This window comes from Zingiber officinale, chromosome 1B (genome assembly GCF_018446385.1).
Source record: "Zingiber officinale cultivar Zhangliang chromosome 1B, Zo_v1.1, whole genome shotgun sequence".
Lineage (NCBI taxonomy): Eukaryota > Viridiplantae > Streptophyta > Magnoliopsida > Zingiberales > Zingiberaceae > Zingiber > Zingiber officinale.
The window spans coordinates 56,018,177-56,039,703 of record NC_055986.1 but is presented as its reverse complement, the minus strand read 5'-3'; the positions used below and the strand labels follow the sequence as shown (position 1 = coordinate 56,039,703).

General features: G+C 41.3%; 1 protein-coding gene across 6 annotated transcripts; it reads right to left on the bottom strand.

The window, feature by feature from the left end:
• Positions 1-15,443: 15,443 nt before the first annotated feature.
• LOC121967192 (ABC transporter G family member 22-like) lies at positions 15,444-18,147 on the bottom strand. 6 transcript variants are annotated; one of them, XM_042517294.1, is made up of 8 exons: positions 17,844-18,147; positions 17,376-17,773; positions 17,143-17,298; positions 16,890-17,073; positions 16,498-16,806; positions 16,265-16,414; positions 15,772-16,148; positions 15,444-15,704 (listed from the first exon to the last, which is right to left on the bottom strand). In XM_042517294.1, the coding sequence occupies exons 1-6, from the start codon at positions 17,877-17,879 to the stop codon at positions 16,304-16,306; spliced, it is 1,194 nt and encodes a 397-aa protein (XP_042373228.1). In that variant the 5' UTR covers positions 17,880-18,147; the 3' UTR covers positions 15,444-15,704; positions 15,772-16,148; positions 16,265-16,303. The 6 variants fall into 6 exon arrangements, with proteins under 6 accessions (XP_042373228.1, XP_042373236.1, XP_042373245.1 ...); XM_042517302.1 differs by having other exon boundaries at positions 15,772-16,414; positions 17,376-17,541; positions 17,650-17,773; positions 17,844-18,144; XM_042517311.1 differs by having other exon boundaries at positions 15,772-16,414; positions 17,376-17,532; positions 17,650-17,773; positions 17,844-18,144.
• Between the last annotated feature and the right edge of the window lie 3,380 nt (positions 18,148-21,527).

Below are 21,527 nucleotides of genomic sequence, written 5' to 3'. Positions count from 1 at the left end.
TTTATACTCAACCGAGTTCCATCCAAGGCCGTGATAAAGACACCATATAGGATATGGACTGGGAAAGATGCCCAGGTGTCTTTCATGAGGATTTGGGGTTGTGAGGCTTACGTTCGACGTCAAGTCTCAAACAAGTTAGGACCCAAATCCGACAAGTGCTACTTTATTGGATATCCCAAGGAAACTAAGGAATATTACTTCTACATTCCCAGTCAGCACAAGGTAGTTGTGGCAAAGACTGGGGTCTTTCTAGAAAGGGACTTTATTTCTAGAAAGACTAGTGGGAGCGCGTTCGATCTTGAAGAAGTTCAAGATGCGAACAATAGCACTGATGCCTCGATGGAAATTGAACTGGAACCACAAAGTGTTGTGGATGATGTTGTTCCACAAGGAGTTGAGGAACAACAACCAGTTCAAGTAGACATACCTCTTCGCAGGTCTGATAGGGTACATCGTCAGCCTGAGAGATACTCATTTCTCTTGTCTAACCATGATGACATTATGCTCATAGAGGATGAGCCCACCACCTATCAGGAAGCTGTGATGAGACCAGATTCCGAGAAATGGCTAGAAGGCATGAGATCCGAGATGGAATCCATGTACACCAACCAAGTATGGACTTTGGTTGATCCACCTGAAGGAGTAAAACCCATTGGGTGTAAGTGGGTCTTTAAGAGAAAGACTGACATGGATGGACTTATCTATAAGGGTCGCTTGGTAGCTAAAGGTTTCAAGCAGATTCATGGTATTGACTATGATGAAACCTTTTCTCCAGTAGCGATGTTTAAGTCCATTCGGATCATGCTTGCTATTGCAGCTTACCACGATTACGAGATCTAGCAGATGGACGTCAAAACCGCGTTTCTGAATGGAAACCTACTCGAGGATGTGTACATGACACAACCTGAGGGTTTTGCAGATCCACATCATACTAGCAGAGTATGCAAGCTGCATAGGTCCATTTTTGGACTAAAGCAAGCTTCTCGGAGCTGGAATCTTCGATTCAATGATGCAATCAAATAGTTTGGTTTCATCAAGAATGAAGATGAACCTTGTGTCTACAAGAAGGTTGTAGGGGACATAGTTGTCTTCCTCATATTGTATGTGGATGACATACTGCTCATTGGGAAGGACATCCCTATGCTTCAGTCTGTCAAGACCTGGCTAGGGAGTTGCTTCTCAATGAAGGACTTAGGTGAGGCATCTCGCATTCTAGGAATACAGATCTATAGAGATAGATCTAAGAGATTGCTTGGCATAAGTCAGAGTACATATATTGACAAGGTACTCCTACGGTTTGCCATGTAGAACTCCAAGAAGGGATTTCTGCCGATATCACATGGCGTGAGTCTTTCGAAGACTCAAGGTCCCTCTTCTAGAGAGGAGAGAGACCGCATGGATCAGATCTCTTATGCCTCAGCCATAGGATCGATCATGTACGCCATGCTATGTACTCGACCTGATGTCTCGTATACTTTGAGCATGACGAGCAGATACCAGTCAGATCCAGGTGAAAGTCACTGGATAGCGGTCAAGAATATTCTTAAATACTTAAGAAGGACTAAAGAATATTTCTTGATATATGGAGGCAATGATGAGCTAGCTGTAAAGGGTTACAGTGATGCTAGCTTCCAGACCAACCAGGATGACTATAGTGTTGGTGCAACCTTAGGTCAAGGTTGACCTGGTTGACCCGACTCGAGTTGACGTGACTCGAGTTGTATTTTGATGTTTGACTTGGGAAGATTGTCGGTGCAACCTTAGGTCAAGGTTGACCTAGTTGTGTTGCATGTTGATGTTTGACACTCGTGAGAGAGTTCTATTCTTGATGTGGGACAAGAATAGATGTTTGGGAGATTATTGGTGCAACCGTAGGTCAAGGTTGACCTGGTTGACCTGATTCGGGAAAAGTCCAAGTATGGAGACTTGGCACGGAAAAGTCCAAGCAGGGAGCTTGGCACTGGAAAAGTCCAAGTATGGAGACTTGGCACGGAAAAGTCCAAGCAGGGAGCTTGGCACGCGAAAAGTCCAAGTATGGAGACTTGGCACTGGAAAAGTCCAAGTATGGAGACTTGGCACTGGGAAAGTCCAAACAGGGAGTTTGGCACGGGGAAAAGTCCTGGTGAGTGAAGCCAGGCAGTCGGGAAATCCTAGTGAGTGAAGCTAGGTGAATGAGAAAGTCCTAACTGGGATGTTAGGCAGTGTGAAATCCTGGTGAGTGAAGCCAGGTGAAAAGTCCTGGTGAGTGAAGCCGGGCAAGGGAAAATCCAGATGGATCAAGGGTGATCGGACATCTGGTGTTGAGAAGTCCAAGTGAGTGAAGCTTGGCATATGGAGTCGGAGAGGGCTCGATAGCTCGTTCTCCGAACTAGGTTAGAGAGGGCACTCTAAACCTAGGAGTTGGATCGGTCTGCAGACCGATCCAGTGATACTCAGTGTTTCCTGATCGGTCTGGTGACCGATCAGTGACCGATCGAAGAGTTATCTGATCGGTCCGGAGACCGATCGGCGAGATCGAGACGCAAGAGAGGTGGGATCGGTCGTGGACCGATCCATGTATCGGTCCACGCATCGATCAGAGATTCCCGACGGCCGTGGCGACCGATCAGAGACGATGTCGCGGAAGCACAGCGTAGTTGATCGGTCCGTGGACCGATCAGGGCCTTTGATCGGTCCGTAGACCGATCAGGGTTCTAGCCTGTGACGCAACGGCTAGTTTCTTCGCCTTCTTCGCAGTATAAAAGAGGGCTACAGGACTTCGGTGTGGACTCTCTCGCTACTTCTTCTTCCTTCGGAAGTGCTCTCCTGCCTGAAGCTTCGCTTCTTCTGGTGCTCCGTCAACCGCTGCTGAAGCTTCGCGTGAGCTTCCCCGACAGTTTTCTTGACTGGTTTGCTGTTGCATCTGTCCGTGGAGTTGCTACTTCATCCGGGACCCCAGTCGACGAGAAGGCAAGCCTGTTTGTTTTACATTCATTTTGTTCTTGCTATTCTTCTTGTACTCTTTGTTTGCTGTTGCAAACGTTTGTGGCGAGGTTTCTCCACCCACAAGGAGTATATTGTATTAGCCGGTTCTCCGGGGACTCATCCACCGACGGATTGACTGGACTCGTCCACCTTACGGACACGCCGAGGAGTAGGAGCCCTAATCTCCGAACCTCGTTACATCCTTGTGTTAAGGTTTGGTATTCTTCCTTTCGTTTCTATTTGTGGTTTCCGCTGCGCTAACAAATTGTAGGAAGAAACGTGAGAGATTTGGGGCGGCTATTCACACCCCCCCTCTCTAGCCGAGTACGAAGGATCCTAACAAGTGGTATCAGAGCGAGGTCGCTCTTCATCGGATTCACACCCGTGGGAGCACAAGCGCTAGAGAATGGATCGGTTCGGAGAAGATGTCACAATTCCGCCTTTCTACGACCACGATGATTTCGCATTTTGGAAGGTAAGAATGAAATATTTTCTTATGACTAACTTAGTGCATTGGAGTTGTGTACAATTAGGGTTCAATCCTCCGATGGATAAAGAAGGAGGACCTTTAGAAAAGAAGAAGTGGACGGAGGAACAAATCCACCAATCCGAGATCAACGATGAGGTAACGAAAATTCTTGAGTTTTCATTACCAAATGACATTTTGTGTGAGATAGGTGGTTACAACAACGCCAAGGGGTTGTGGAACAACTTGGCCAAGTTCCATGAAGTGAGCTCCACTTCAAGCCATGAAGAGGAGTCAAGTGAGCTAAGTAGCTCACACCATGGAGGAGAGGAATTAGAAGTTGAGGGTTACTCAACATCTAAGGAAGAAGAGGATGAGAGCACTTCTTCAAGATTGGAGCAAGAAGAAGAAGCATCTACCTCCGGAAGGGATGAAGAAAAGAGCATTCATCCATCTTCAAACCTAGGTAACTCAAACATGTTAATTTCAAGTAAATTGCATATAATGTGTTTTGAGTGTAGGGAATTTGGGCACTACAAGAGTAAGTGTCCAAAGAGGGTAAGAAAGACTCCACCGGCACCAAAGGTCAAGAAAGCCGGAGTCCCGATACGCAAAGGCAAGGAGCACGTAGTGTGCTTCCAATGCAAGCGAAGGGGACACTATAGGAGCCATTGTCCAAGGGGGAGGCAACCTCACAAGGACAAGGGATGCACATCGATAAGGGGAGCTAAGGCAAACCCTAAGGTACCTTTTAAGGCATACTATTGCAATTCAAATAAGAAACATGCTAGTAGTTTTATTGCTATTGCAAATAATGATGAGCATGTTAACACTAGAAATCAACACATGTGCTTAGGTGCTAAACATGTCAACCTAGATAGGGATACTACTAGGAATGCCAACCCTAGAATTACCTCATCTAAGGTTAAGGAGAACCCAGGTAGGAATCCCAAATCAACTAGACACATGCCTAGGAATGCCTCAAAGAAAAATGACAAATCAAAAATTGAGGTATTAGAGAAGGAGAATCAAGTCTTGAGGTCAAGACTTGATACTTTGGAAAAGGCTCTTAAGAACTTGGAGAAGTCATCTCTAGGGTTTAAGGGTCAAATTTCAAAGCCCAAGGACAAGAAAGGTTTGGGTCACAAACCTAAGTCCCAATTGGTCAAGCCCACTTACCATAATGTTCCATTCGATTATGGAACAAAATCTAGGACTAGGAAGACCACCACCAAGGTCACAAGGGAAGTCACCCCTATAGTTGACCTTGATGAGACCCAAATGACCAAGGCTTTAAAGCCTAAGAGGGTCATTAGGAGGGTTGCTAAGGAAGTCATCCCTAGTGAATATTTAGTGAACCCAATGAGCTCTAATAGGTATTGGGTTCCTAGGAGCATTTTCTCTACCCCATAGATGAGTTAGAGAGTGTCAACTCCAATAAGAAGGGTAGTTAACCCAACTTTGAGGAAATTGACACTCAAGGAGCATTTTCAAGGTTTTTGGGAACCTTTGAAAATGAAATGGAATCATCTTTGTCATACACTCCTTGGAAGAGTAAGTTGTGCCAAAGTGAGAATATATTAATCTTACTTTAAATTGACACAATTTGGAAAAACCTAGAGAAATATCAAATTGGGATTTTGATATTCTCTTAGGTAATCAAGGCAATCCGGGCCTTAACTTAGAAGTGCTACTCTTGTAGAATTTTAAATGGTATAAATCAAACAAGAGATCAAGAAATGTCAATTTGGGTTTTGACATTTTCTTGGAGCACTTTGGGCAATCTAGGATTAGAATTTAAGTTAGCTAAGTGATTAATGATACTTAGATAGGTAATCTAGGCATTTTATTTGTGTTAACTTACCATGATTGTTTGCCATATGCCATGTCATGACATCATATTTAATTTATGATCATTTGAAATGCCATGATAATGCTTAGGTTATTATATGTCATGTGTTAGTTTAGTTTCAAACTTTATGCCATGACATCATGACATTGGCACATGTTTTTACTTATGATATCATTATATGCCATGTCATCATCTCTTGCATTATAATCAATGAAATTGATTTAAGGACAAACATATAATTTGATATTGAGATCAAATTGATGTTTAGAAAATGTATGAGAACTTAGCCTAAGTTGACCTTAACCCATATCTCACATCAAATTGACTTGAATGTGGTTTGATACACCTTAGATGTGTGTGAAATATTAGGATCATGAGTTAGGATCAAGGTGCATAGTTTTTGTACCTAGATGAGCCTAATTCAAGAAAAGGAGGATCATAGGGAAAGCTTGTGTACAAGTCATGTACATCTAGCCCTAAGATTATGGTCCTAAATTCAAATGATTTTAAAAGCATTTTAAAATTGATTTGAAAAACCTTGATGAAGCTTTCCTAGTGATAGCATTCATCATTGAACATTGTGATACAAAGTTGAGTTAAACTTGAACTATTTCAAAGTTTTTGAACTTTGTATCAAGATTGAAAAATGGAAACTATTTTCATAGAAAATTATTTTTCCGTGATAGTATATGGTATGAGGAGTGTATCCTCAAAATTTTACGATTTTTAGAATTTTCTAGAATTTATTAGGAGTTTCTGAATTTCTGGGAAGGGAAATCAGAAATCTCTGATTTCAGAGTGTGGATCGGTCACCGGACCGATCCAGGGAAGTTCTGATCGGTCTGGTGACCGATCAGTGACGATCCAGTGCGATCAGTGAAGCGTGGATCGGTCTGGGGACCGATCCAGGGGGATTCTGATCGGTCTGGGGACCGATCAGTGCGTGCCAGTTTCTGATTTTCAGCTGTTGGTCTGAAATTTCAGCTGGAAGTTGGGTTTTGTGGATTTCTAAAGGTTTGAAACTCGCCAAGACATTGTTGGTGCAATGGTCAAGGGGGAGTTGACCTTTAGGGGAAGTTTTACCTAATTGTCAAGGGGGAGTTGACTTTTAGGGGGAATTTTTACTCCAAAAGACTTTTAAGGATTAGTGATATGGGATTATCACTAAGTTGATTGTTGAGTTTAGTATCAAGGGGGAAATTAAGAGTTTCAAATGAAAGGTATGGGACTTTCATTAGGAAGAAACTCTTGACCTTGATACCCTCCTTTTTCTTTTTGATGTGTGTCAAAAAGGGGAGAGTGTTCATTGGAGAATTATTGGAGAACCCAAGTTAGGTTATCGGGTTAACCTAAGCTAGGGAAAGAATGTCAAGGAATGTTCAAGGAAGAACATTGGAATTCTTTTTGATGTGTGTCAAAAAGGGGGAGAATTATTGGAGAACCCAAGTTAGGTTATCGGGTTAACCTAAGGGGAGAATGTCCAGAGAATGTTCAAGGAAAGAACATTGACATTGGAAGATGGTTGAAAACCTAAGTTAGGTTATCGGGTTAACCTAACTTGATTATGGTTTTGTCAAACATCAAAGGGGAGATTGTTGGTGCAACCTTAGGTCAAGGTTGACTGGTTGACCCGACTCGAGTTGACGTGACTCGAGTTGTATTTTGATGTTTGACTTGGGAAGATTGTTGATGCAACCTTAGGTCAAGGTTGACCTAGTTGTATTGCATGTTGATGTTTGACACTCGTGAGAGAGTTCTATTCTTGATGTGGGACAAGAATAGATGTTTGGGAGATTATTGGTGCAACCGTAGGTCAAGGTTGACCGGTTGACCTGATTCGGGAAAAGTCCAAGTATGGAGACTTGGCACGAAAAGTCCAAGCAGGAGCTTGGCATCGAAAAGTCCAAGTATGGAGACTTGGCACGGAAAAGTCCAAGCAGGAGCTTGGCACGAAAAGTCCAAGTATGGAGACTTGGCATCGAAAAGTCCAAGTATGGAGACTTGGCATCGGAAAAGTCCAAACAGGGAGTTTGGCACGGGAAAAGTCCGTGAGTGAAGCCAGGCAATGGAAATCCTAGTGAGTGAAGCTAGGTGAATGAGAAAGTCCTAACTGGGATGTTAGGCAAAGTGAAATCCTGGTGAGTGGTGGAAAGTCCCGTGAGTGAAGCCGGGCAAGGGAAAATCCAGATGGATCAAGGGTGATCGGACATCCGTGTTGAGAAGTCCAAGTGAGTGAAGCTTGGCATATGGAGTCGGAGAGGGCTCGGTAGCTCGTTCTCCGAACTAGGTTAGAGAGGGCACTCTAAACCTAGAGTTGGATCGGTCTGCACCGATCCAGGATACTCGATCGGTGGTGACCGATCGGTGACCAATCGATGTTATCGATGAGTTATCTCGATCGGTCCGAGACCGATCGGGCGAGATCGTAGACGCACCGAGAGGTGGGATCGGTCCGTGGACCGATCCATTGTCGATCGGTCCGCATCGATCAGAGATTCCTCGATCGGTCGTGGCGACCGATCGAGACGATGTCGCGAAGCACAGCGAGTTGGGATCGGTCCGTGGACCGATCAGATGGCCTGATCGGTCCGTAGACCGATCAGGTTTTTCGCTGTGACGCAACGGCTAGTTTCTTCACTGTCTTCTTCGCAGTATAAAAGAGGGCTACAGGACTTCGGTGTGGACTCTCTTCTTCTTCTGGTGCTCTAGAGCTTCGCTCTTACCTGCTCAGAGCTTTGCTGAGCTCCTCGCAACTGAAGCTTCGCGTGAGCTTCCGGCTGGATCACCTGCTGTTGTATGTCCGTGGAGTTGCTACTTCATCCGGGACCCCAGTCGACGAGAAGGCAAGCCTGTTTGTTTTACATTCATTTTGTTCTTGCTATTCTTCTTGTACTCTTTGTTTGCTGTTGCAAACGTTTGTGGCGAGGTTTCTCCACCCACAAGGAGTATATTGTATTAGCCGGTTCTCCGGGGACTCATCCACCGACGGATTGACTGGACTCGTCCACCTTACGGACACGCCGAGGAGTAGGAGCCCTAATCTCCGAACCTCGTTACATCCTTGTGTTAAGGTTTGGTATTCTTCCTTTCGTTTCTATTTGTGGTTTCCGCTGCGCTAACAAATTGTAGGAAGAAACGCGAGAGATTTGGGGCGGCTATTCACACCCCCCCTCTCTAGCCGAGTACGAAGGATCCTAACATATAGTTCGCAGTCAGGGTTCGTGTTTTGCATTAATGGTGGTGCTGTGAGTTGGAAGAGTTCGAAGTAGGACACAGTAGCTGATTCTACGACAGAGGCCGAGTATATTGCTGCATCAGAGGCAGCAAAGGAGGCAGTTTGAATTCGCAAGTTCATCACTGAACTTGGGGTGGTTCCTAGCATTGCTGACCCTATTGAGCTCTATTGTGACAACAATGGAGCTATAGCACAGGCGAAGAAACCTCGCTCACACCAGCGGACCAAACACATACTATGGCGCTTCCATCTCATTCGAGAGATCATCGAGAGAGGAGATGTGAAGATTTGCAGAGTACCTACAGAGGCTAACATCGCAGATCCCTTGACCAATGCTTTGGCACAGAGGAAGCATGATGGTCACACTAGGTCATTTGGGCTTAGAGCCTACACTGATTGGCACTAGTGCTAGTGGGAGATTGTTAGCTATAGCCCTAGAGCCAATCATTTGATGATTGTATTTTGGACTTGTTGTATCATATTCTATATATAAATAAAGGTATTTGGTTTTTGGTTATTATACTTACTTGTATTGGTGACAAATAAACTAAGTATAATAACGTCCTTGAGTAGACGGTTCTCACCTATATCAATCGGTTAGTTGAACCGATAGTGAGATGATATAGGGAACACTACTCTTAATCATTCCTAGTCGAGTATTAACATTCAGGGACAATGTTAATGCAATAAGACTAGCATGTAGGTCAACTCGAAGATTTGATCTCACAAGTCATGGATATAGAGATATCAAGTTGACACATGAGTATGCATTGGAGAATGTATACTGAATGACCTGCCATGAAAAAGTATCATGGATCGTTATATGAGTGTCATATACTTTCTCATGTGGCTATTAGTATGACTACTAGTCCTTAGACCTGAAGTCACCATGGTTCCCTACATAAGGAGTTATGTACTTTGGTTTCGTCAAACGTCACCCGTAACTGGGTGGACTATAAAGGCGATTACTGGGTATGTAACAAATCATGCGGAAGGATGTGAGTGATGTAGATGGGATCTATCCCTCCTATATGATGGGAGAGACATTGATATTCTTGATAGAGTGAAATCACGAAGTGCATGACCATGCCCAAATGAGTCAATATGAGATATTGAGCTCATTTGATTTAGTGAGTCTACTTGGAGTTCAAGATTTAGATTGATTAGAGGATGACACGGTCTATGCCTCATATTGATCAATCTAGATGTCTAGGATAGAAGGACATTTGTCATATATTGTGAGGAGTCACAATTAGTAGTCACAAGGTGATGTTGGATCTCAACATTCTTGTAACTTGGGTAGTAATGATGTGTTGCTAGATACCGCTCATTACTTATGCTCCTAAATAGGTTTAGGGGCATTGCCAACGTTACAAGAACCTATAGGGTCACACACTAAGGACAATTAGATGGAGATTAGGTTCATATGATGAATCAAGAGGATTAGATTCATTTGATGAATCAAATTGGATTAAGAGTAATCCTAATTGGGCGAACCTGAGTTGGACTCAAGTTGATTCATGTATCCAATGAGTCTAATTTAGATTATCACTCATTAGATCAACTTAATTTAATGAATTAGATTCATTATATTAAGTTAGCTTGAATCAAATGGTTAGATTAGATCAACCATGGAAGAGATTTGGTCAAGTTTGACTTGACTTGAGAGGAAGATAAAGGTCAAGTTTGACTTGACTTTATGCCTCCTCATTGGTGAGTTGGACTAATGATGTTACTCCACATCATCATGGGGTGCCACCTCATGGAAGTTACAAAGTCATTCTCTTTAATGGCTTCACATTAATTGCACTTAATGCAAAATTTGGGGGTTACACTTGGGAAGTGGCCGGCCACTTTTGAATGTGAAGAGAATTCATTTTTCTCATTCAAGTGCATTCACATCTTCTTCCTCTTTGAGCTCTTTCTTCTCCCTCTCCTCCTCTCTTGGCCGAACAAGACAAGGTGCTAGCACACCTTTGTTTGGTCTTCTCTATCAAGGATTGTTCGTGTGGATACTTCTAGAGGATCGTACGCTTGACGGTCTAGAGATCCGGCACCTTGGACGAGTGGGATTCGCGAAGGGCGCGCTTCAAAGGTATAACCTTTTCTTCATGTAGATCTAGAAGTAGATCTAAGTAGAAACTCGTACATGTAAATTTTTGAAATCTATCCTTTGCACGAGATCCAGTGGCATGGATGATTCAGGGTTTCTGCGACGCGAAAACACGATTTTCGCGGCTCGAAAAACCTAACATAAACATGCCGCTAACAGTGTCCCAACATCCCATTTGGTCAAGAAGCTGAAATCAGAGGTTTCCAGCCGAATTCAGACCTTCCAATGGATTGAAATTGGGACTCAATCGATTGAAATCATTTCGATCGATCAGCTGATCGATCCAACGTGCTACTGTGCACGGAGGCCTTTTCTGAATCGATCGGCCGATCGATCCAGTCTGGGCCAATCGATCAGCTGATCAATTCAACAGCTCTCTGTTTGCGGAATTTATTTCCCGATCGATCGGCTGATCGATCCATGTCCAATCGATCAGTTGATCGATTCATCAGCTCTCTGTACGCGGAAAATCACTCCCCAATCGATCGGTTGATCGATTGAGGATCCTCCAATCGATCGACTGATCGATTGGAGCTCTGATTTCTGCGATTTCTGCTGCATTCCACCACTAATCCATATACAATACAAATGTATCAACTTAAAAGCATTTCTAAATTACTAGGCATGTCATTACTCTCATTATTCATAGTTTATTAACTAACATCAAGACAACTAGTAGTCTAGGCATAGCATAGTGTATATTTTCACAATCCATGACATTTAAACATTCTAAAGGTGTGGAATGATAAGAATATAAGAAGTCTAATTCTTAAACTTGCTAGTCCCCGAGAGTCTTTATTCCAAGTTCCTTCTCACACACATCTCGACACATTGACCTCCAGCCTCCGCTAATCCATCTTCCCTTTACCTGTATCTGCAGTATAAGGAAAAAGGAAACTATAAGCTTAGGAGTTTAGTTAGAACCATCTACCTCACAAAACATGCATTCGATGAAATCATGCTTTTAAAAGATGTTATTTGAAACACATGCTGATATTCATACTGGAAATGCTAAAACATGGCATACTGATATATGAGTCATGGCAATCAAATACTGATCATAGAACTATCTCATTGTATCACTAAGGAAAACTGAACGGATACATAAACTAAGCTAAACTAATGCTAGGTTAATGTTAAATCTGAATTGTATTCACATAACTAAATTGTGGAGTTTTGAAAACTATTTTTCATAATAGATAAAAATACTAATCATGCTGCTATTGGGCCCGGCAACTGTACTTGCTATGTGCGCATCCCTAACTAAACCCGAGGTATCTAATCCCGAATCTAGTAGGGTTTACTAGGTTATCTAAACCTAGGGACGACTATGGGAGCCCAACCCAAGGACAACTAAGAGTCCAGCACAGTGCCACTGGTAAAAGTAAAATACTGATTCATAAGCTGATTTATCTTATCTTGCTCTTACTAGGTTATCTGAACCTAGAGCTAGGTTATCTGAACCTAGAGGCGACTATGGGAGCCCACCCATTGGACCGTAGTCCCATATAAACTGAAGCAAGACTAAGCATGCTTTTTAAAATGCTTCTATGACATTTAACTGAGCTAATAAAATGTCTACTGTAGCTTTTAACTGTACTAGTCATTTTATCGAACACTTGGTGTGCTCTATCTCTCCTCTCTATTAGGGGACTACCTCTAGGCACCCGACAGCGTCTAAAACCCCAAAATTGGAGAGGGAAACACGTCTGGCTCTAGAGTACTCAAATAAACCCTAAACTTGCGAGGAGGGTCACATACACCCTACATGCCGAAAAATATGCATATGGCTGAACTAAAAATGTAAAAACATACGATTAACTACTTATACTGCAGGTGAGGGGTTACTTACTTCCTGCGCTAGGTTTCTTACAGTTCTGATCGCTAGATTTCCGGAGAAGAAGATCTCTTCGACGATCTTCTTGCGTCTACACGTTCTTCTCGCGGAGAGGAGTGTCCTCGTATCGAAGTTATCGTTGGAAGGTGCTCCTACGACCCTAGGGATGGAACCCTAGGTTGGTGTGCCGAGAGGGTGAGGAAGAGGGAGAGGGCGGCGAGTTGGAGGTGAGGGTGAGGAATAATTGCCGATCAAAATAATAAATCCCCACTTAAATTCTCTCTTTATATTAAGTGATTAATACGACCCAAGTCAATCATAAATATAATTTCTCTCCTCTTCTTTCAGCACACCCCTACTGGGACCACCTGGTTACTAAATTCATGCTATAAGTCGTAGGCTCTAATAGGTCACGAGTTCAATTCCCGCTTATCCTATTTTATATTTTTATTTAATTTTGCTACTTCTGCTACTCCAAAAATTTCATAAAAATATTCTAAAATTTCAGAAAAATAATAGAATATTTCTAAAATTTATTTGAGAATTTTTGGGCCTTACACGCCCGTAAGGGATCATATCCTCAAAATGATGACTCTTTTGAATGAGATGGAAGTCCTTGGAGCAGAAATCGATGGGGAACCCCAGGTCGATATCATTCTCCAAACGCTGCTTAAAAGTTTTGAGCAGTTCCGCCTGAACTACAAGATGAACAAAAGGGTTTATTCATTAGTAGAACTTCTGACAGAACTTCAAGTAGCAGAAGGGCTATTTCATCAAAGTTCTCAAATTCACATTGCTGAAAATGTTTCTGCTTCTAAGCCGAAAGGCAGAAAGAAGAAAAAGAAACAAGTTGGTTCAGCAAAGAAAGTGAACCAATCTCTAGGGACTGGGTCGCATGCAGGTGTGAAAAAGATGAAGGGCAAGTGCTTCACATGCAAGCAGTCTGGACATTGGAAAGTGGGTTGTCCTCATAGAAATGAGAACAATAAAGGTATATCCTATTCTCTAGTGGTTGAAACATATTTAGTGGTGTTATCTACCGGTACTTGGTGTGTAGATACGGGAGTCACTGATCATGTCTATAATTCATTGCAGGGGTTCCAGGAAACTCGACGACTACATGAAGGGGAGATTACCGTCTACATGGGCAATGCTACAAAAGTGGCGGCTGTTGCAGTGGAAGATGTTTATTTATCTTTTGATAGAAATAAAACATTGATTTTGAGAAATTATCTTTACGTACCATGTTTTAGAAAGAACTTGATTTCAGTTTCTAAACTATTTATGGATGGATATTCTGTTTCTTTTGATTACAAAGTAGTTGTCAAGAAAAATAAGGTAGTTATCTGTTCTGGTACGTTGGTTGGCAATTTGTATACTCTAAATCCAATAACTCCCACGATACAACAAATGGAAATTAATAGCACATCTTCTAATTCTAATAAGAGAAAGCAACCTTCGAAAATAAACCAAACATATCTTTGGCATCTAAGGCTTGGTCATATTAACTTGAGTAGGATTCAAAGGTTAATAGCTGATGGACTTTTGGGTTCATTAGTGGTGGAATTTTCCAACCTGCGAATCTTGCTTGGAAGGAAAAATGACCAAGAGACCTTTTAAGGCCAAGGGGTATAGAGCCAAAGATGTGTTGGAATTGGTTCATTCTGATTTGTGTGGACCTATGACTATCCAGGAAAGTGGTGGTTTAGAATATTTTATATCTTTTATAGACGACTATTCGAGATACGGGTACATTTACTTAATGCACCGCAAGTCTGAGTGATTTGATAAGTTCAAAGAATACAAGGCTGATATGGAGAAATGTAATGGTAAAGGTATCAAGACACTACGGTCTGATCGTGGTGGTGAGTACCTCTTAGGAGAGTTTAGGAGTTACTTTTCAGAGGCCGGGATTCAATCCCAACTGTCTGCACCTGGTACACCCCAACAGAATGGTGTGGCAGAACAAAGGAATAGGACTTTTATGGAAATGGTTAGATCGATGATGAGTTATTCAGAATTACCAAATTCGTTTTGGGGATATGCTCTGGAAATGGCAGTGCACATTCTGAACATGGTACCTTCTAAGTAAGTAACCTCTACTCCCACAAAATTGTGGAATGGATGTAAGCGTAGTCTGAAACATATTCGGATTTGGGGTAGTCCAGCACATGTGGTGAAGGGAGACGCTGATAAGTTGGAATCACGTATAGAAGCTCGCTTGTTTGTGGGTTATCCTAAAGGAACGAAAGGTGGTTAAGTGTATACCTGATTATGTCTCGATCATCCACCTTCTGTTCGATCGAGTAGAGTCCATTCAGTAGATCTTGAATCCGCGCGTGAAGTTGACTTGTCGTCTCACCTTCCTACATTTTTATGTTATATAATTTATTCAAAATTAAATCATGCTTACTTACTTTTATATCGGAGGTGCCTTCATGCAGGTCGACACTACAACAAAAACATTAAAAGACAACGGTTAAAAATCGTTGTCGTAGGCCCTTAAAACCGTTGTAATTGGCAGTGTTGTTAAAAGTGGGGGGCTACGACAACGGTTTTAAACCGTTGTCTTTGAATGAAAAGACAACAGTTTTGCAACTGTTTTAAACCATTGTCTTTGAATGAAAAGACAACGATTTAAAACCGTTGTTGTTTAGAGTATTTTTAAATAGCATTGCTTGTTACAATCGTTTTTGGAGCTACGACAATGGTTTTTAACCGTTATCTTTTGAGGGTGATAGACAACAACAACGATTTTAAACCGTTGTCTTTTAAATTATTATCTTTTAATACCAATATATCATATTTCAATATAAATATATAATAAAGAATCATAATCACAAAAGAAAGAATATTCCCCACATCAATGTCATTCAGAATGTTACTTATACAAGAATTACAATCACAAAAGAAGAAATATGTCTCATATTTAAATAAAATTTATCTCAATACAAATAAACAAATAAATTCCATTTATAACTAATGAACAAGTCTCATCATAATCTTCAACTAAGGAACAAATAAGTTCCTTGTGATTACTTCATCACATATCTCATCACAGCCATTTTTCCAACTTCTCAAGCTCTCCAGAATCTAACCATTCGTGTCCTTGATGAGATAACTACACTATTAGCAAACCTCATCTAACAGAGGATTCATTAATCGACTTCCTTTGATGTTTCCTTGGACTTGCTCTTGTTTGTAGCTAAGAAGCCACAGCAGTAGCCTCTCATCTTCCTGAAACATCAAAATAATACATTCGAACAACACACGCTCATGAGATTTTTTGTCTGAAGAAATTTACCTGCTACTGCTTCTGCTACTTGTTTCAGAATTGCTTTTGATTCTGCTTCCTCCCCTATCTTGCAACTCTTGCAGCCCCTTCTCTGCTTCTAGCTTTGGAGACACCTTTGCAAAAGAATTAGACCTCGAGCTCTTCGTCTTCCCTCCATCTAAAACTGGCACAGAGGTTTTGAGGAACAAGCCTCCTTTGCTTCTATCCGTTGCCTTCTCTGCCTTATTCTTGGCCCCTTCCTGCCTCATCTCTGCAGCTTCCTCCACCTTCTTCACTATCCTTGGAGTTTCCACCAAATCTCTCAGTGATAGCTCATAAGAAATAAAATTCTTGGATGCCGGAGATGCCCGCCACTAGTGCCTCCATTTATATAAAAATAACTTCTCCTAGTTCTTAAAACAATACTTCATTACATATGATTCAAAAATTCAAATATTCTTATAAACCAATTGATTGTAAAATACTGACAAATAATAAAACAATACAACTCGGAAAGACTCACATTTCATCTTTACAAGGCTTGTCACTTATCCCAATGATTTTAAATTCTTGATTTGTAAAACTCAATTGATTTTAAGTCTCTGTTTCTCAGAAGCGGAGTCAGAATCTTCTTCTTCTCGGCAAATTTTGTCTCATAAGCGGCCACCAGATACTGTTTCATTAATTATTTGATGCAGTAGTTATTCCTCATTAGCTTTATCGGTTCTACTTATGGATGCAAAATCAAGTGTCTACCTCATGCACATCTTCTGCAGATAGCTTGCCTCTTGTTGTGTGCCTTCCTGATTCTTTAGATTGCAGTTTGTCCTCCAATCCTGTTGGTACTGTGACATCATTGGTGTTGCCATTTGCAAGATCTACTAAAAACTCTGCTGGGTTCATCGCTATCAGAGGAGAGAATCCAGTCGATGAGAAGTAGGACATGGCTTTTGATGCCCTCCCAAAGTAGAACAAACTACCCTTTCCAAGCAGAATCAGCTTGTCAAATCTGTGAAAGAGTCTAATGGATGGTTGATGAATTGTCGTCACGACGGTTTTGCCAGACTGCAGCATGTCCATGGCAGGCTTCAGACGCATTGGTGAAACGAGTGTCGATAAGGGAGATCAAACAAAACTACAAAAATTACCTCAGCTATCTCAGTCAATACTTGAACAACTCTCAGTGTTGTTGTCGAATCAAGACCAGATGTCGGCTCATCCAGGAACAGCAAGGATGGATTAACAAGGATCTCATTCCCAATGCAAACTCTTTTCCTCTCGCCACCTGAAACTCCTCTAATGAAGGATCCACCAACGATGGTATCTTGGCACCTGCTCATTGCTATCAATCATATCTCAGAATAACTTGAGTATGTAAAGAATTAGGAAGACAAAGATTACCTCTGAAGCCCCAGCTCAGTGATAACATTCACGACCCTTTCTTCCTTCTTCTGTCTACTCATTGTCCTCGGAAGTCTAAGCAAAGCGGCATAAGTTAATGTTTCTCTCACGGTGAGATGTGCAAATAGAACATCATCCTGGGTGACGAACCCAATCCTGAAAATTGATTGATCCTATAACATTCTTGATTTGATGAAAACAAGTGTTTTTACTGTAAGAAGAGAAGTGTTTACCTGCCCTTTAGGGACTTGGAATATGGTTCATCATTATATGTGATAGATCCTTGAACGATATTAGCAGTAGTTCTTCCACCAAGGAGGCTGAGAAGAGTAGTTTTCCCACTGGCTGAAGGCCCCATTACGGCCAAGAGTTCTCCAGGCCTAGCTGAACCTGTAATTCCTTGGAGAATATCTTTCTCAGTGTTACTGGCTATTCTTTTCAGAAGTACTTTGTATCCAACATCAGTAAACTGCAAAATAAATACAAAAAACAACATAAAGTTGGCACCATATCTGTATTGTTGATAATCTTTGCAAGGCTTGTTGTGTTGGGGGGAAATCCTGGTCATCCTCTTAGAGCTATCATGAATACAACATAGTCTATCAACTACCATTTGCCACCAACATGTCACCTGCTAAGAGATGGCTATTATCAATCTTCTCCAAGTTCCTCTAATAAGCCACAATATCTCATACACCTACTCTTTGTCCAGCATATGTTTTCTGAATAACAACCATCTATTCTTACATAGCCATTAAGCTTCTAATTGATTACCTGCAACTATATTGAATCATCCCTGTAAGTACTTTAACTATAGAAAGAAACACAAATCTTGAAATAAAACAAATGAGAAAATTCAAAAAGCCCTAAATACTTATATACTCTGGATTAAGATAGACATAGGTTATAAAGTAATCCTATATTTCCTCCATAACTCTGCTGATAGCATATATTGCAAAATACATAAAAAGTCACTTGAACAATGATGATCGCTAGATTAGTGGTAGTGTGATTATTAGCAACAAAAGCAGAGTAGGAGTTGGTAATTGATTAGGTAGGCTAAAGTTTATAAATTAGATATAACAAATGACCAAGAATCATGACTGCATGAGCGACTATTCATCGAAAAGAACATTTCAACCCGCCTAAGTCCAAATAGAAACATTTAAAAATATGGCATCTCGTTAGCCAAATAAACTTTAGAAGAGATTCAACTTCTACCAGAATAATCTGGCAAGTTAGAACATATATGACATGTAATTAACAAAAAGGACGATAACTCAATAACAAAAACCCACAAGATTATGGAACAATTTGACTTAAGACTTATCATAAAGCATAGTGAATGAAAACTAACGAGAACAAAGTAGGTTCTTGCATAGGTAAACGGGGACGGACAGTAGGGTGTACCCTAAAAACTAAAAGATCAAGAAATTTTACCGGCAGGGACGTGGTTAAGAGCGATGCCGGTGTTGTTCAGCGCTTGCACCGTGGGCTGGGCTATCTTGCTTGTGTCTCCGAAGGCAGAGATTGAGACGGGGCCGCGGTACCCCATCTCCGCCAACGCTAAGCTTATGTTTTGGGCGATCAGGTGCGGATCGCATGCCTTTCGAACCTGGCAGTTCTCGATATCCCACCACACTGACGTCCTCACAGTGGCATACTCATCCTCCACCACCGGGCCAGTCGGCACAGATCCACTGCTCCCTCCCATAGCCTAACCCCTTGGATGTTGATGCTTAAGGAACCTCAGCCATCTACGCTAAAGTTGGACTCCCTCTTGGATGCTGATGCTTAAGGTTTCGGTAGGAAGGCTAAGGGAGGAAAAGATGTTTAGTTCTTCTTTTGTTAGCCCACATTGTAGCATGCAGGTTGCTTTGGTGTTGGCTTCAATCTTCTTCATTAAGCTGGTGCCCCAGTTCATGCATGAGACTGGTTTTCCAGTGCCATCTCATGGAAGCTCGAGTCCGGTTTCGATAATTATCCACATCTTGAGGTGGTATTCCATCCGGCTCTTCTAGTAGCCAAAGTCCTCGCCGGAGAAAAGAGTTGGGCGGCTGTGCTATAGACTTTTTGATGGGCCATTGAGGAAGAAAATCTTGCACACATGAAAACAAGAAACTTTGATCCAAGACTTGGTCTTGGATTAGTAGTGCGGGATTAAAAAATAAATACGCGAACTCGAGTGGTGTTGCACCAACTTCGAGCAAAAATTTTGATTACGATTAAAACGGATCGGAAGGCGACAACTAAACTGATTCTAATCGACTCCAAAAAATAAAAAATTACCACCAAAGATTGCTTGAATGGTGGTTTCACCAATTCCAAGCGACCCTGCTCTGATACCAATTGTAGGATCGAAAGCGCTAGAGGGGGGGTGAATAGTACTCGTGGATTTCACTTACGTTTCGGAAAATTATCGAGTAAAATATGCAGCAAAAATAAATAAAACAATTGCCAGCACACGAATACCAAGGGTTTTACTTGGTTCGGAGCCTGGGGTGACTCCTACTCCAAGGTCCACGCTTGTTGAGCGTTTACTATGATAAATAGACAGAATATCCATCCTTATATTGTTTAGAAACTGAAATCAAGTTCTTTCTAAAACTTGGTACGTAAAGACAATTTCTTAAAACTAATATTTTATTCCTATAAACATTTCCCACTACAACAGCTGCTACTTCTGTAGCATTGCCCATGTAAACAATGATTTCTCCTTCATGTAGTTGTCGGGTTTCCTGAAACCCCTACAATTATTTGCAGACATGATCAGTAGTTATTATATCTACACGCTAGGTACAAGTAGATAACACCACTAAACATGTTCCAACTACTAGAGAATAAGATATACCTATATTGTTCTCTTCCTACGAGGACAACCCGCCTACAAATGTCTAGACTGCTTGCAAATAAAGCACTTGCCTTTCGGCTTCTTCATTCCTGCTTTTAGTCCAATACCTAGAGATCATACAATCTTGCCTGTCAGCCTGATTCTAGTGTCCGAAGAGTTCCTTGAGATTGTACATCATGTCATGGCCAGTAGGCATGGTCTGATGCTGATGTTGCGCACATTTGATATAAAAGCCAAATGTAACTCCGCGTCATCTCATCTGCCTTGACCCATTTCCTATGATACTCAATCTCCTCTTCACTAGAATCTCTATTAGGCACATTAGGGCAGACCTCTAACAGTACAAACTTATAGCCTTCAGCAGTTAGGACAATGTCCAAGTTTTTTTCCAATCTATGTAATTGGGACCAGTTAGTTTGTTTTCTTTCAGTATAATAGCCAGTGGGTTGAAAGTCATCCTAAGAATCACAAAATAAACTTTTGGTCAAGACTCTAAATTTAGAATAATATTGATTCCTCAAACAATATTATTTAAATTTACCAACATCTCAAAATACCGTGAATTTTGCATGCCACGTTAGTGTGGACATATACAAATTCAACATTTGTAAGAGGAGGTTTTACCCATTAATTTTATTATCTTGTCATCCTAACTTTATGACAAATAAAATTAATAGTTGGTTTTCCTTTGGTCACGCAAAAAAATAGCAGTGACTCCGTTGGGGAGGATACTATTGAATGCGTCTAAGTATATACCATTACTTGATACTTAGTCCATTAAATAGGATTATGCCCCTTCAGTTGGAGAAGATCACACGCTCCTAAATAATTTCCTATAACCATCCATAAAGGAAGTTTGATCTAGTAATCTGCAAACAAACTCATCCGTTGTGGAGGGAGGCACTCAGAGCCAACACGCAAGTTTGTTGCATCACTTACAAACCAATAATAGAGACCGTGGAATTTATTTACTAATCTCTCTCCCACTTAGTTATTTAAGGTGAGAAATTTTAATATGCACACACACATCACAGCAAATAAAGCAATAAATATGGAAAAACAATTTTACAACTATTATGGCCTTTTTCATCACTGTCCTCCGCATGCTGCCAACCCTAGCTGCTGCCATCTTTAGCCACCGCAATCGGGTATAGTCGTCGCATTTATCTTGCTTATTTTTTCGCTGCACCTCTGGTCCACAAATAGTATCACGCCTCACAAGGATACGATCCGCGACAAAAATAAAATTTTACATATATCGATCCTATATTCCACAAAGGAATGTACATGTAATCTAGATCGAAACAAAAATGTAAAATCCTAAAACTAATACAACTCCTGCTGTATTTAATACATACAATCATGCACACAAATAAAATATCCTTGACATGTCCAAGGGTCTAATCACACACAATCTCTATGAGCCATAATAGTTGGAGTCTGCAACCACAGAGTTAGCATATCCTACTATTATCATGCCTAAATTATGTATGACATGTGCATAATTAATCTGAAAACCAAACACACAGAGGCA

Excerpts from the sequence above, each read along its gene's own strand:
- LOC121967192 (XM_042517285.1), bottom strand. The coding sequence starts at position 17,879 with ATGGTTGTTATTCAGAAAACATATGCTGGACAAAGA. Across the intron at positions 17,774-17,843 it reads AAACATATGCTGGACAAAGA|GTGACATGTTGGTGGCAAAT; the intron begins GTAGGTGTATGA and ends ATCTCTTAGCAG. Across the intron at positions 17,299-17,375 it reads TCCAAGTCCCTAAAGGGCAG|GATTGGGTTCGTCACCCAGG; the intron begins GTAAACACTTCT and ends ATCAATTTTCAG.